Below are 13,602 nucleotides of genomic sequence, written 5' to 3' on the forward strand. Positions count from 1 at the left end.
GAAGTCATTTTTTCCATGTCATTTTTAAAAAAATAGAATATAAATTACATTGTGTCATCCGGCGAGTCACATCACGTTTCTGGTAACCGAAAAATAGATACGGGATATATTTGATAAAAACCTGATAGTTTGAGGGTTTAGAGAACATTTCAAAAGTTTAAGGGTATTTTTGATAAAGTTGGTATAGTTCAGGAGTTTTCATGATATTTACCCTTTTAATTATATTCTAATTATAATTTTAATAATTAATGTCTATATTACGAAAATCATGCAAATGTATTGTTATGTAAAAGTTGGAGCACCTTATATAAAACAAAGCATGTTCATTGAAAAAACTGAAAAATATATCAAAATTTTTCTGGATGTGGTGAAAATTTCAGACCATACTATGTAAAATTTGGAGCACCCTAAAACAAAGCATGACTACCATTGAAAAAACTAAAAAATATATTAAAATTTTTATGGACGTGGTGAAAGTTTCAGACAATACTACTCATTTGCAGGTAATAAAATTTTTATTGAAAGATAAATTAGTAGAGTTTTTCATAATTTAGATATTAATAAGTCAGAAATCTCTAATTTGTGATATATTTGAGAAAAATAAATTTTGCAAACAATGTATAGGTCAAGACACTGAATTACAATATCCGAAACAAAGTTAAAATTATTGAATTTGATATGTTGAGGCCTATATCATATATACTTGCAAAATATCTTTCTTAAATATCTATTTTATGAATCAAATAGGCTGATAGGGATTTTGTGGTTATCACCGGCAACTAGAAAAAGAAAAGTGATACCACTAGATTAAAAGAAAATACACTTAATACTTTGAAAATAAAATAAAAATACTAGTATTAAACATGTGGGGTTTTGTGGCCGACTTACGGCGGCTCTTGTTTGGCACGGTCATTTTGAATTCCTCAAAGTTGTGTGTTAAATTTATCCTAACTAGGCTTTGTTGTCATCGAGTTAATTAGAGTCGTGCCAAACGTTCATGCCATCGTCTAAATTTTCGTCTCAATTATAGTAACACTATTTATTTAAATCATTTACTACCCAATCCACAAAAATAAAATTTATGGGTCAATTATTCAGCTGACTACCTAATTTGATTATATCTAATCCATTAATTAGTTGGTGCCGTTTTTTACGTTTCTTTTCCCTTCGAAAGTAAACTTTAGCAGAGGCATCTTAGTTTGGTCCACTTTCACATTTCACAGCTCATTTCTTCGATTCTTAATTCCGATTCAATTTCCTTCCACGAAAAGTCTTCAACAAATTCCGTTTCTGCAATTCTTACCTTCATACAACGATCAACTCATTGATCTACATCGTTCGACCCAAGATTTTTTTGATTTTATACGTTTTTTTTTTTGTTGTGGCTGATGGCGGTGTCGGACGAGGCTTTTCCGGCGAGGAAACGGCGGCCATCGTTAGGGGCGTTTGTGTCGCCGAATTTGTCCGATCAAAAGCTTCTGCAGTCGCTGTTTGTTCTATCGCAAGAGGTTTCTTCGCTGCAGCCGCTGCGAATTCTTCTGAAGAAAAATTCTAGTTCGATTATCAGAAAATCGAGGCTGATTTCGGTCCTTTTTGAGGAACTTGTTCGGAATCCGGTGAATGTTTCTCCGCCGTCTGCGGCGCTGTGCTATGAGGAATTGTACATAGTTTTGCAGAGAATGAAGGTATTACTGGAAGACTGTTCCACCTGTAGCAGAATGTGGCTTTTGATGCAAATTCCGTCGATTTCGAGCTCTTTCCATCATTTGATCATCGAATTGTCGACGCTTCTGGATATATTCCCCGCGCGAGAGCTCAATTTGAGCGAAGATGTTGACGAATTGCTCAATTTGATTAAGAAGCAGTGCTCGGATACGGCCGCGGATTCCGTCGACGCCGGCGACGAGAATCTGAGAGCGGAGGTTCTGAAAATGCTGGAGAATATCAAACGAGAAATCGTTCCCGATCACTCGAAGCTGCGGGAGATTTTCGAGCGATTGAATTTGTGCGACTCGGCGAGCTGCAGCAACGAAATCGAGAACCTCGAAGACGAAGTCCAGAATCAGGACGACGACAAATCCAAGGCGGACGTAATCGCGCTGATCGGACTCGTGCGCTACGCGAAATGCGTGCTGCACGGCGCCTCGACGCCGCGAATCGCCACCAGGCGGCAGAAATCGGCGGCGGAGGCGAACATCCCGGCGGACTTCCGGTGCCCGATAACTCTCGATTTGATGCGCGATCCTGTGGTGGTCTCCACGGGACAAACATACGACCGCTCCTCGATAGTCCTGTGGATCGAATCGGGTCACGCCACGTGTCCGAAGACAGGTCAGAGCCTGGCCCACACGCAGCTTATCCCCAATCTGGCGTTGAAAAACTTGATTGCTATGTGGTGCCGCGAGCAGAGGATCCCCTTCGAGTCAACCGAAGTTAACGTCAAACCAAACGGCGGCGCTTTCAACAAGACGGCGTTGGAAGCGATTAAGATGACCGTTTCCTTCCTCGTCAACAAGCTGACGGCATCGTCGCAGACGGCGGAGGTGATCGACCGCTTGGTCTACGAGCTTCGCGTCTTGGCGAAGACGGATTCCGACAGCCGGACTTGCATCGCCGACGCCGGAGCGCTGCCGTTGCTGGTCAAGTTCTTAGCTTCGGAGAATCCGAGCCTCCAAATTAACGCCGTTACAACCATTTTAAACCTTTCCATCCTCGAAGCGAACAAGGCGAGGATAATGGAGACGGACGGCGTCCTCAACGGCGTCATCGAGGTGTTGAGGTCCGGCGCCACGTGGGAGGCGAAGGGGAATGCAGCGGCCACCGTGTTTAGCCTGACGGGCGTGCACGGGTACCGGAAGAAGCTCGGGAGGAAGACACGCGTCGTGAAGGCGTTGCTTGATTTGGCGAGGGAGGGCCCCACGAATCCGAGGAGGGATGCCATGGTGGCGATCCTGAATTTGGCCGGGGATAGGGAGGCGGTGGCCAAGCTGGTGGAGGGAGGGGTGGTGGACATGGTCGGGGAGGTGATGGAGTCGATGGTGGAGGAGGCGGTGGCGGTTCTCGAATTGGTGGTGAAGCGCGGCGGGTTGATGGCGATCTCGGCCGCTTATCATGGGGACATGATGAAGAAATTGACGGCGGTGCTGAGAGACGGTTCAGATAGAGCGAGGGAGAGCGCGGCGGCGACGCTGGTGAACATGTGCCGGAAAGGGGGGTCCGACATGGTGGCAGAGCTGGCGGCGATAAACGGGATTGAGAGGGTGGTTTGGGAAATAATGGGGGCGGGGACCGGGAGAGCGCGGAGGAAGGCGGCGACTTTGTTAAGGATTTTGAGGAGATGGGCGGCGGGATTAATTGGAGAGCATTTCAGCACTCAGCATTCGGCTACAGCTCTGGATATCTCCACCAGGATTGTACTGCCCGCATAAATGTTTGTACCTTATTTTTTCACATTATTTTTTTTTGTGTATTATTGTTTTTTTTTTTCATAGATTTATTTGTTCCATCCAAATTCATTTACACAAATATAAATATTTTTTTTCTCTTTTGTTTGATGTAATTAGGTTAAGTAGCCTGAAATGGCTAATTTGTGAATTATGTTTCGCCTAGTACTTGTACACTCCTCTATATGGAAATCTAAATTTGACAATGATTAAAATTCCAATTTTGATTGATAATAAATGGCTGATTTATTCATATTTATACTAGTATTGGCTACATGCTTGTGATGTGATCATTTCAAGATCAAGACCATCTCTTTAAATTTCATCAACTAATAACTCATTTGTCCAAATTTAATTTTGAATTCGCAAAATAGGTAAATAAACAATTACGTAATATTTCAAGAATTTTAGACGATAATGTTAGACACAAAAAGGAGGCCTTTAGTTTGAGTGATAAGATATAATTAGTAAAATAATCTATGTTAATTAAGTGTTTGATTTGCATGATTTGACCTGTAATTGATATCCAATCCACATCTAATTATTCAAATGGATGATTATTTATCACCCTAAAATTGATGGATTATGTAATCACTACTCCAATCCTATCAATCTTTTCTATCTCAACAAATCAAACAACTCTTAAATAGATAATATATAATATCTGATTTATATAACCAACATCGAAATTCATACCGATACTGTCTACACCCTGATTCATAACCAACACCCAAATTCAAACCAAACGTAGCCGGAAGCTCGTGTAATTCTTCAAAATCCAGTACCATATTATAAAATACTCAAATATTGTGTAGTAATTAATAGAAAAACAAAAGATGATATAACAAAAAATGAAAAAACCAGAAAGTCATGGGCTGAATTTTATTAAAAAAGCTTTGTCATGGGCTGGCTTTGCTTGATCCAATTTGATACATCTATGAGAAAGAGAACCTAACCAAAACCTATTTTATTTATTTAAAATATCGTTCAATTTCTATGCTAACAATGCATAGTACGAACTAACGTAATAATTTTAATTATTAAAACTCGGCCCACCAAAACCCATTTGAGGCCCAACTCACTTACCAAATTGTATGCCAAAAAGTTCAACCAAGCCAATTCACGGGCCGACAAACCCGACCAAACCTGAATTATTCTTTTTAATATATACATTCATTAGTTTGGCCACAGTCTTCTGATTATTTTTGAATGGTCGATTCTATTCATAGCACTTATTTTATTCTTTATAGTTCCATATTTAAATATAAGATAAAATATATGGTAAATTTTTAATTATTATTTTAGATAATGACTGTAAAGAGTAAAACGGGGGCTATGAATAGAATCACCCATTTTTGAATGGTTGAATTGTCCGTATTACTTAATTAGTAGTAACTAATTAATTAGGCTTTATATATATATATATATATATATATATATATATATATATATGGTTGCGTTCTACAGAAACAGATCTTATACAAGAAAATTAGAAACATTAAACATGGCAGTTAATGTTGTTGAACGTACAAATAATTTGTTGAACTTTTGGGGGCTGGGGAGTTCGATGGTTGTTCATGTTCAACAAAATTCCACGTTGAACGTTGAATGAACGAACGTTGACCGTTTGTGATATCCCGACCTTTCCATAAGAAATATAGAAAATCAGAGATTAAGTGCGCTATTGATACATGCTCGGTATTTAATAATGGGTTGGAATTAAATCTACCCACATTGATAAATCATCTTACAAAACTACCCACATTGAAAGTCAAAGACCGAAAAGTGTACTTGATGGTGATGACTTGCTTGGTTTTTTGTAAAAGTTCTTACACTTTTCTTACACAAGTACAATTGTGTAAGAAAATGTGTAAGATAGGTAGTTAAAAATGCACAAAACCAGATAAATGTGCAATTATTGTAAAGCCACGTGAGGTAAAATGCCCTAAGTTTGAAAATAATGAAGGTAAGTTTGTGTATAATAAAACAGTAATACGAGGACGTAAAAAATTGTACTTTAAGTATATTTGGAAACAAAAAAAAATTCTGAACCTAATGAATACAATACCCGCCAGTAAAAAATAGCCGCTCGAAAAAGCCGCCGAATTTTTTATTTTATTTTATTTGGATTATAGTGGGGTAATAAGTCTCGAATTTTTTATTTTATTTTATTTAACATGAATTAATATAGCCTAACACATAAAATAATAGAAAATGTTGGATAAAAAAAATATATAATCATATATTATGAAAAAATAAAATATTAGAGAGCCTACCACATACATAGCCGCCAGTAAATCGTATCCGCTAGAAGTAGCCGCGTGAAAGAAACCCGGAGCGGCTACTTCTAGCGGATACTTTTTACTGGCGGGTATTATTACCATGTCATTTATAACTGGTTTTTATATCACAATATACATAAAATTTATTTATTAGACTTCATATTAATGGTTGTTGTATTTTTTTCAAATTTGAAGACCTAACTCTAAGTCATTTTATGATTGGACAATTCAATCGGCTAGGGGGAAGCTTTATAGGGTGGGAATCTATAGGCTTTGCAGCAAATTAACTCACGGGTTCTAGGAATTGAGCGGGCACGGCTTTTGTGGGATTTGTTTGACCACATTGAAGATTTGATAAGAGAGATAAATTGGGTAGGGCCCATTTACACTATATTTAATGTTAAATTAGGGTATTGGGGTAGAGAAGTAGCCGCACTATCCATCAAAGAAGCAGCCGCTGGTCATTTTTCGTGTGAGAGTGGAAGGAAAAAACGGCAATTGAGAGAGGGAAGGCATATACGCCATTTTCAAAGACAAGGTAAGGTTTCGTGTGTTTGTATGCAATTTTTTGTCGAAAACAATAGTCATGTTCTAACTTGTAATATTGTGTTATGAAATTTGAAGTGTTTTGGGGGGACAATTCACGGTTATTGTTCGTCTTCTTCAACATTGTTCACGCCATGGCTTCTTCTTCAAACCAAGTAAGTATACTATATTTTTAAGTATTATTTGGTATATGTTTGGTCAATATACATCGTGTTTATGTTAGATGAGTTTATTTGTTATTTGTTTTGTATATGTTAGATATATTTATATGTTGGGAATCTATATGTTTTGTATATGTTTCGAATTTTGTATATTTTTAAGTAAGTATATGTTTTGTATGTTTCGAATTTTTATATGTTTTGTATATGGGTGAATTTTTATGTTAGAATCATTATGTTAGAATTTATATGTTTCGAATTTTTATATGTTTTGTATAGTATTGAATTTTGATTTAGATATAGTATTTGTTAGATTTATTTATATGTTTCGTATATGTTAGATATAGTGTAGTTGAGTGTTGTTAGAATTTTTATTTAGTTGAAGCATATTTAGATATATTTAATCGTCTATTTAGATCATTAGGTTAATTTTACTGTATTACGCATAAAATAATAACGTTTTTTAGGTTATTCAGAATTTAAAAATTTATAACATACTAATAAAAAAATATAGAACCATAATTAACTAATATCCGCCAGTAATTAATTTGTTTAAGAAGTAGCCGCCGGGTTTGAAAAAACCCGGCGGCTACTTCTTAAAATAATTAATTACTGGCGGATATTGGTTAATTATGGTTCTATATTTTTTTATTTATGTTTCTAGTAATTTAATAGTTAATTATGCAATATTATTAGTTGATGTTTGTTAATTCATTATGTTTTGTAAATTGAGTTATTTTTTGTATTGAATAGGTCCCTTATTCGAGGCCCGAGTCGATCAATCGTCCAACAGTTGAGATCAGTACGTACTACAATATTAAGTACCTGTCGACAGTAGTCCTGAGACTAAACGAAATTGGCGATTTTGCACTGGAGAATACGTTCTGGCAGGGGTGCTTTGGGATGATGTTGGATTGGCAGCCGGGCCAGAAGTGCAATGTTGCATTGCACCATATTGTCTATCGTCATCTTAAGATGACGAGAGACGATGAGGATGATGAGATCTGCTTCTACATCAACGGGAGGAAGGTTGACTTTACTCCGAGAGATTTTGCTCTCGTGACAGGATTGGCCTTTGGGGATGATCCTTTTGACCCCGAGGCTGAGCACGATCTGAGCGAGGCTCGGACATTTATACAATTTTGCCGCGGGAAGCATGTGTCAGTGCAGGGGCTGGCGGATATATATTTCGACACCGCCAGTCGAGTGGTTGACCCCGACGGCGGGTTCTACCTCCGTGTGGCCCACTTGTTGGTGCTACACGCATTTGTATTAGGAGTGGACGTGCGACGACCCGTGCAGTCCTGGACTTGGGCTTTGGTGGATGATTTGACGGCCTTTTCCAGATTTCCTTGGGGATCGTGCGCGTATAGGAGCTTGAACTACAAGATGAAGAATACCACAATTAAGAAAGATAGGACCAAGTACCACTTCTACGGTCCTTCTTGGGCCCTATTCATTTGGGGTCTTGAGAAAATTCCCGACTTGGCAGCAACCATAGCCATATGCAATGCGGGAGTTTACCCTAGATTCAAGAGGTGGACGTTCGTGAAGACCAAGGTCGATGGGTTACAGAGTTTATTTGAGACAGAGGTAATAATTTAGTTGTTTATTTGTTAATATTATTTTATTTTATGAATATTAATGTTTAACTACTTTTTTTTGTTTCTAGGAGAACGGGATATGGGAGATGATCCCCGATGAGTACGAGGCCACGACGAATTACTGGCGATCGGTGGCAGGCGTCAATGCCGGGCCAGGGGTTCGAGTACCAGAGCCGGGAGTCTTTGGTCATAGGCAGCCTCGGGCGCGCTACAGTGGTGGGGACCGCAACGAGCCTACTATTGAGCATCAACCACGGCGTCGCAGTACGAGACAGGATACTGGCAAGCGCCCGAGACGACTAGTAGTGGACACCTCATCGAGCAGCAGCCATCACGATCAGAGCGGGGACGATCACCCCGTAAATTCTGGTCGAAGGTCTCACAGTTACAGAGCCCCGAGGCCTAGGCACGAGGATCAGAGTAGAGCTCCTGCACCATCACAGTGGAGCGAGCAGGATTGGCAGCGCATGCAGCACATGATGCGCGAGAGTGAGGGACGGATAGCGAGGAATGTGGAGGACAGCCTGTTCACGAGGATTAAGAATTGGTTTGAGGAGAAGTTGGATGCTATGCGTTGCCGATGCTCGCATAGCACTGATGTTCATGTGCCCAGACCTGCTCCACGATCTCACTCTGACATGAGACGCGAGCCCGAGTCCGAGCCGGCGCAGCGTACATCCTCAGAGGCCCCATCGCATCACCGATCCCCTGCACACGAGTCTCCTGCACAAGAGGCGGGACATACTACTGGTGATGGCATGCACACCCCGCAGTGGCAGCATGATCCGTTTGGTGGCTCGACTAGTGGGGGGATGTGCAGACTCCGCACATGGGTGTCCACCACTTGCCCATATTCGGTGAGTCGAGTTCTTATGGTGGGCCACGCTACTCGTGGGCTGAGCAGGGCACGAGTTCAGCATACCCGCTTGAGCCGCCTCGTTCTTCGATGCCGATCCTTACAGATGCCGGATATTCTCAGGCACAGATGCACGAGTATTGGAAGCAGTATAGTGGGGTATGTTGTCGTTGAATTAAATTTACAAGTCATTTAAATTATGTCAACAATTTTTAACTTGTGTTGTTTTAAATGAATTATAGGGAGTTTCTGAGCCAGTAGATGCTGTTCCCCTCAGTATTTGTGCACCAGAGGTTTGATCACTAATTTCTTAGCAACAAATACTGCAACTAACACAGGCAATTGTAGCAAGTAAAAAGTAACCGAGTATCGTATCCACAGGGACTGAAAAATCGAAATCACTCTAGCTATCTCCTAAACAAACTAAAATAGTATACAGGCAAACAAAAATATAGATTGATTTACTAAAACGCAAATAACAAATAAAAACACTTAGGAAATTCAAATAATAAAAGACTCTGACCCTAGGGATGTACTTTTACTAATTAACTACATGCATTTAACCTATTGATTCAATTACCAATTTAATCCAACCCTGATGAGAGATCACAGAACTATTCACAAGCTTCTCTAACGAACACCTATGAAAGTAGATTAATTTACCCCCCTTCACATTCAAGACTCCAAGGAATAAATTAACTCCCAAGCGTACACAAAGAATAGCTCCCTATAGTTTCACCTATCCCATTCAAGTGTCAAGGCTACTACTATAACATGCATTCCTGAATCGGCTGAACAATTATCGCATTCAAGACTCAAACTGAACAGCTAGACATGTAAATTATTGGCCAAATAATTCACAACAAACTAAGCACCAGGAATCATGAATCACAAGTTGGAGGGCAAATTGATATCAATAAATCATACACATATAATTAATCAGCTATGTACAAACCCTAGGTTCAGATAAAAGAACTAGCTGGGCATCATAAAATAAAATAAAAACATAAATAAAAGAAAGCAATTGAAATAAATAAAATAGATAAAACCCGGAAGGATGTTGAATGACAGCTTGAATCTTGTAGGAAAATAAAGCTAATCTATGAAAACAATAAAAGTCTAAGTCTAAAATTGAAAAGATGGAGAAAAGAGGTAAAGAGATGTGTCTATTAGGTCAGGAAAAGGACCTATATATAAGCACATGAGATAAATACAGTGTAAAACTCGAAAATACTGATAAAATCCGAAAATCCCGAAAATTCGGAAATTCCCGTCGGGCACTATTCACTGCTGTGCGCGACTTTCTTGTTTTGGCCATATCTTCCTCGTCCGAACTTGTATTTGTGAACCGTTTGCGCCTAAGAACTCGTATCGAGACGGACTACAACTTTCATTAAGACCAACAGTCCAAATTCGAACTCCATATTTCTGTAAAAATCATCAAAGTACGACCAAGCAACATATTTCACAAGATAAAACAATTTAAGCACAAAACAATCATCCAACACTCAATTTCCTATAAAATTATCATCATGTGAACATTAAAAACCATGGAAAAATGAGTGTTATCAAGGTTCCACGCAGAAGCCAACGACAACGGAACTCGTCGGCTGCACTTCGGTCACCATACGTGCACAGCGCCGTGCCGAGACCCGTCGAGCAACAGTATGTTGACGGGTTTGAGCGTATGATGGAAGCTGGCCGCCGTGGACACTACCAGACGGTGTCGGTGGCAGAGAGCGAGCACCCTCTCCCATATAACTTTTGGACCGGGATGCAAAACACGAGGACTGACCTCACGTCCAATGTTGGTTAATTTATGAAGCAATTGTTATCATGTAAGTCTGGTTACTAATTACTAACATTTAAGTACGTGCAGGCCGTTGATATGTACATGATGACGATGAGATCGAGGTTGATTGCGCGTGCTGACTTGATAGACGGTGTTGATCAGAGGACCACTATCATATTGGATACAGAATTATTCGTAAGCATTTAATTAAATATTATGTTGTTATAATCAAATATGCTTTTAATATAATGTTTATTTGCTACAGAAATATTTGGATGATGAATTCAAGGAGTTGATGTCAGCATGGCGCACTATGTTTCCCTCGAAGGCAGAAGGACGACTCTCCAAGTCCGACGCAGTTTATTCTTCGTGGGTACCGCATCCCAAGAAGATGTATCTGGTGTATGGGCATGGGGTATCTTCAACTCATGGCGATTTGATGCATGCCACAACGGTACACATATATATCTACAGTATAAATATGTTGGAGTAGTTCATTTTTTATTTCCTCTTCACCAATTGCATTTGCGTGTGCAGCTCATTTTGCCTATATTTGTGCATGGACGTTACATTACATGCCGAGTGGATTTGCTGAGGGGTATTTGCGACATCTTCGATTCGCAGTTGTTCAAGACCCTGCCGCAGAAGCGCTTCAATGTGATCGCCGCTCTATATCCGCTGCAGTGCCTGTTGGGTAAGCTGCTTGACGTGTCCAAGTGGTTCGAAAGGACACAGATTATCCAAAACCCGTTGGAAAACCTTTCATGGCGAAGGTTGAAAATCCAATATGCCGAGGAGAATGAGCAGTTTCAGCAGTCAGATCAATGCAGCTCCGGTGTTTATGCGTGCATGTATGTGGAGCGTCTGATATCAGGCTCGCCGAGCCTTGCGTGGGGCAATGGGCACGCCGCCGACTATAGGCGCAAGATAGGCAGTAGCATCTATGAGTTTTGCATCCCCACGGAGCAATAGATTATGTATTTCTACATTTAAATGATAATTATGCAAATGACGTTTTGATTAGATGTTGGAGTATCTGTTTGAGTATGTTTCTATGAGTTTCCACTTGCATCCTACATAAAATTATGAAATAAGTGTATTTACTGAAGTACCCGCCAGTAAATGATTATCCGCTATCAGTAGCCGCTTGAAAAAATGTCAGCGGCTACTGACGGCGGGTAATGAATTTCTGGCGGGTACTTGAAAATTTCATCTTATTTGATAGTTTAATGCATAACTAAGCTATCTCTGGGTATGTTATACTATTAACTAAACTTTTATATAAAACATTGTTCACTTCTCCAAAGTCTCATTCATAATTTCAACTCATAATTGTTAAGACATGTCCATGTTGGTCATTACTAAAGGCGTGTGTTTTCTGCTTCAAATATTTCAAATCAGGCAGCACAACAGCTTCTAAAACATCAAAAAACTGCTAAAATTTTAAGTATCCGCCAGTAAATGATTATCCGCGCCCAGTAGCCGCGGATGTTTTTGTTGGGCGGCTACTAGTGCTAAACACTGAATTACTGGCGGGTACTGAGAAATCCGTGGTTTTTGCTAGTTCATTGATATTATGCAAGTGCTATCGCTTCGAAATTTATTCAATCCAATACTGCCAACTTTAGAACATCAATTACTGGAATGAAAAAACATCAATATCCATCGAATATAATATAACAAGAAATTAAACTACTGCTCCCAGCCCGTACCCTTGCATGCTCTACGTGTGTGGCCAGGCGAGCCACATAGACCACAAGTTTGGGTGCTCGTTTTCCCAGACTACTGGATGCATCCGCTGTAGTAGTCCTCTGAGTCGCCCTCTCACCAGCTGAAGGAATTCTAGATTCTCTTGGTCGACCAGCTTGTCGCCGAGAAAGGTTTGGCAAAACAATATCAGTTGCAACTTCAAACGGAATTTCCCAATGCTCTAAGGGAGGCAAGTGATTTAATGAACCGGAGTATGTTTGAACCAGTGAACTCCGCAGGTAGTAAGCTTCCACGTAATCTTCCACTGGCTCTTTCGCCTCACTGCGAAAAGAATGATTATATTTAGTAGGCATCTAATAACTGTAATTTTATAATAAAATAGATTTAGCATACGTAATGGCTGCGATCGCATGAGAACACGGCATGCCGTCCAGGTCGAATTCATTGCATTCACAGCTCTTCGCTTGAAGGTCAACCATGAAGCGACGATCACCAACACGAACCCTGTATTTTCTCTCGGAGGTCCTCTTCGCAGTGTAACGACGACTCTTTGAGATCTCCACACTTATCTTCTGTGTTGCCTCTGGAGTAAGAAGATCATCGCTCTCTTCCGCAGACGCAAGTCTGTCATTGAACCACTGCTCCAGAACCATCCTGATTGCCTCCAGCATGGAGCATATAGGAAGGCGTCTGGCCCACAACAAACGGGCATTCAAAGCCTCGGCAGCATTAGATGTAAGAAAACTATAATGGGTCAACGGACTTTGTGATCGTGCCCACTTCTCAGGGCCTACGCGCATCAACTTCCCGTACGCCGCCGGCTTCAATTGAGCCATAGCCGACATTGCACGTGAAAATTCTGAGTCCTCGTAGGCGTATGCAGCCTAGCGGAAAAGCTCAACAACAGCTTGCCCGTAGCCCTTAATTTTGTTCTGCAAGTGGTAGTAGCAAAGACCGTGAGTAGCATTTGGTAACTCGCTCTTCACAGCATTAGCAATGGAGACATGCGCATCAGAGACAACTAGTAAGTTGTCGGGCTGACCAAAAGTTTGTCTCACATTTGACAGGAACCACTTCCATGACTCATCATTCTCGATCGGCCCGACACCAAATGCCAACGGAAAAACTTGCTCGTTTGCGTCTTTTGTCACGGCGACGAACAAAATACCATTGTTTCTTCCCCTTCAAGTGTGTGATGTCGACCACAATCA

At 40.4% G+C, this 13,602-nt stretch overlaps 3 protein-coding genes across 3 annotated transcripts; 2 read left to right on the top strand and 1 right to left on the bottom strand.

Annotated features, from left to right (window-relative positions):
* The first annotated feature begins 880 nt into the window (after positions 1–880).
* On the top strand, positions 881–3,696 carry LOC131022781 (U-box domain-containing protein 16). Its single transcript, XM_057952306.1, has one exon. It carries the CDS (start codon positions 1,389–1,391, stop codon positions 3,426–3,428), a length of 2,040 nt encoding a protein of 679 aa, XP_057808289.1. The 5' UTR covers positions 881–1,388; the 3' UTR covers positions 3,429–3,696.
* Positions 3,697–6,405: 2,709 nt separating this feature from the next.
* Positions 6,406–9,150, top strand: LOC131023026 (uncharacterized). Its single transcript, XM_057952562.1, has 4 exons — positions 6,406–6,426; positions 7,183–8,022; positions 8,102–9,048; positions 9,132–9,150. Exons 1-4 carry the CDS (start codon positions 6,406–6,408, stop codon positions 9,148–9,150), a joined length of 1,827 nt encoding a protein of 608 aa, XP_057808545.1.
* Positions 9,151–11,733: 2,583 nt separating this feature from the next.
* On the bottom strand, positions 11,734–13,236 carry LOC131023027 (uncharacterized). Its single transcript, XM_057952563.1, has 3 exons — positions 12,812–13,236; positions 12,394–12,712; positions 11,734–11,754 (listed from the first exon to the last, which is right to left on the bottom strand). Exons 1-3 carry the CDS (start codon positions 13,234–13,236, stop codon positions 11,734–11,736), a joined length of 765 nt encoding a protein of 254 aa, XP_057808546.1.
* Positions 13,237–13,602: the final 366 nt, after the last annotated feature.

The sequence above is a fragment of the Salvia miltiorrhiza genome, chromosome 4 (genome assembly GCF_028751815.1).
Source record: "Salvia miltiorrhiza cultivar Shanhuang (shh) chromosome 4, IMPLAD_Smil_shh, whole genome shotgun sequence".
Taxonomy (NCBI): Eukaryota; Viridiplantae; Streptophyta; class Magnoliopsida; order Lamiales; family Lamiaceae; genus Salvia; species Salvia miltiorrhiza.

What these genes read in the sequence shown, in the direction of transcription:
- LOC131022781 (XM_057952306.1), top strand. Translation starts at nt 1,389, where the DNA reads ATGGCGGTGTCGGACGAGGCTTTTCCGGCGAGGAAACGGCGGCCATCG.
- LOC131023026 (XM_057952562.1), top strand. Translation starts at nt 6,406, where the DNA reads ATGGCTTCTTCTTCAAACCAA. An exon ending in TGGCTTCTTCTTCAAACCAA is followed by an intron (nt 6,427 to 7,182) that starts GTAAGTATACTA and finishes TGTATTGAATAG; the next exon opens with GTCCCTTATTCGAGGCCCGA. An exon ending in AGAGTTTATTTGAGACAGAG is followed by an intron (nt 8,023 to 8,101) that starts GTAATAATTTAG and finishes TTTTGTTTCTAG; the next exon opens with GAGAACGGGATATGGGAGAT.
- LOC131023027 (XM_057952563.1), bottom strand. Translation starts at nt 13,236, where the DNA reads ATGTCGGCTATGGCTCAATTGAAGCCGGCGGCGTACGGGAAGTTGATG. An exon ending in TTCGACCTGGACGGCATGCC is followed by an intron (nt 12,713 to 12,811) that starts GTGTTCTCATGC and finishes TTCTTTTCGCAG; the next exon opens with TGAGGCGAAAGAGCCAGTGG. An exon ending in CACACGTAGAGCATGCAAGG is followed by an intron (nt 11,755 to 12,393) that starts GTACGGGCTGGG and finishes AATTTTATGTAG; the next exon opens with GATGCAAGTGGAAACTCATA.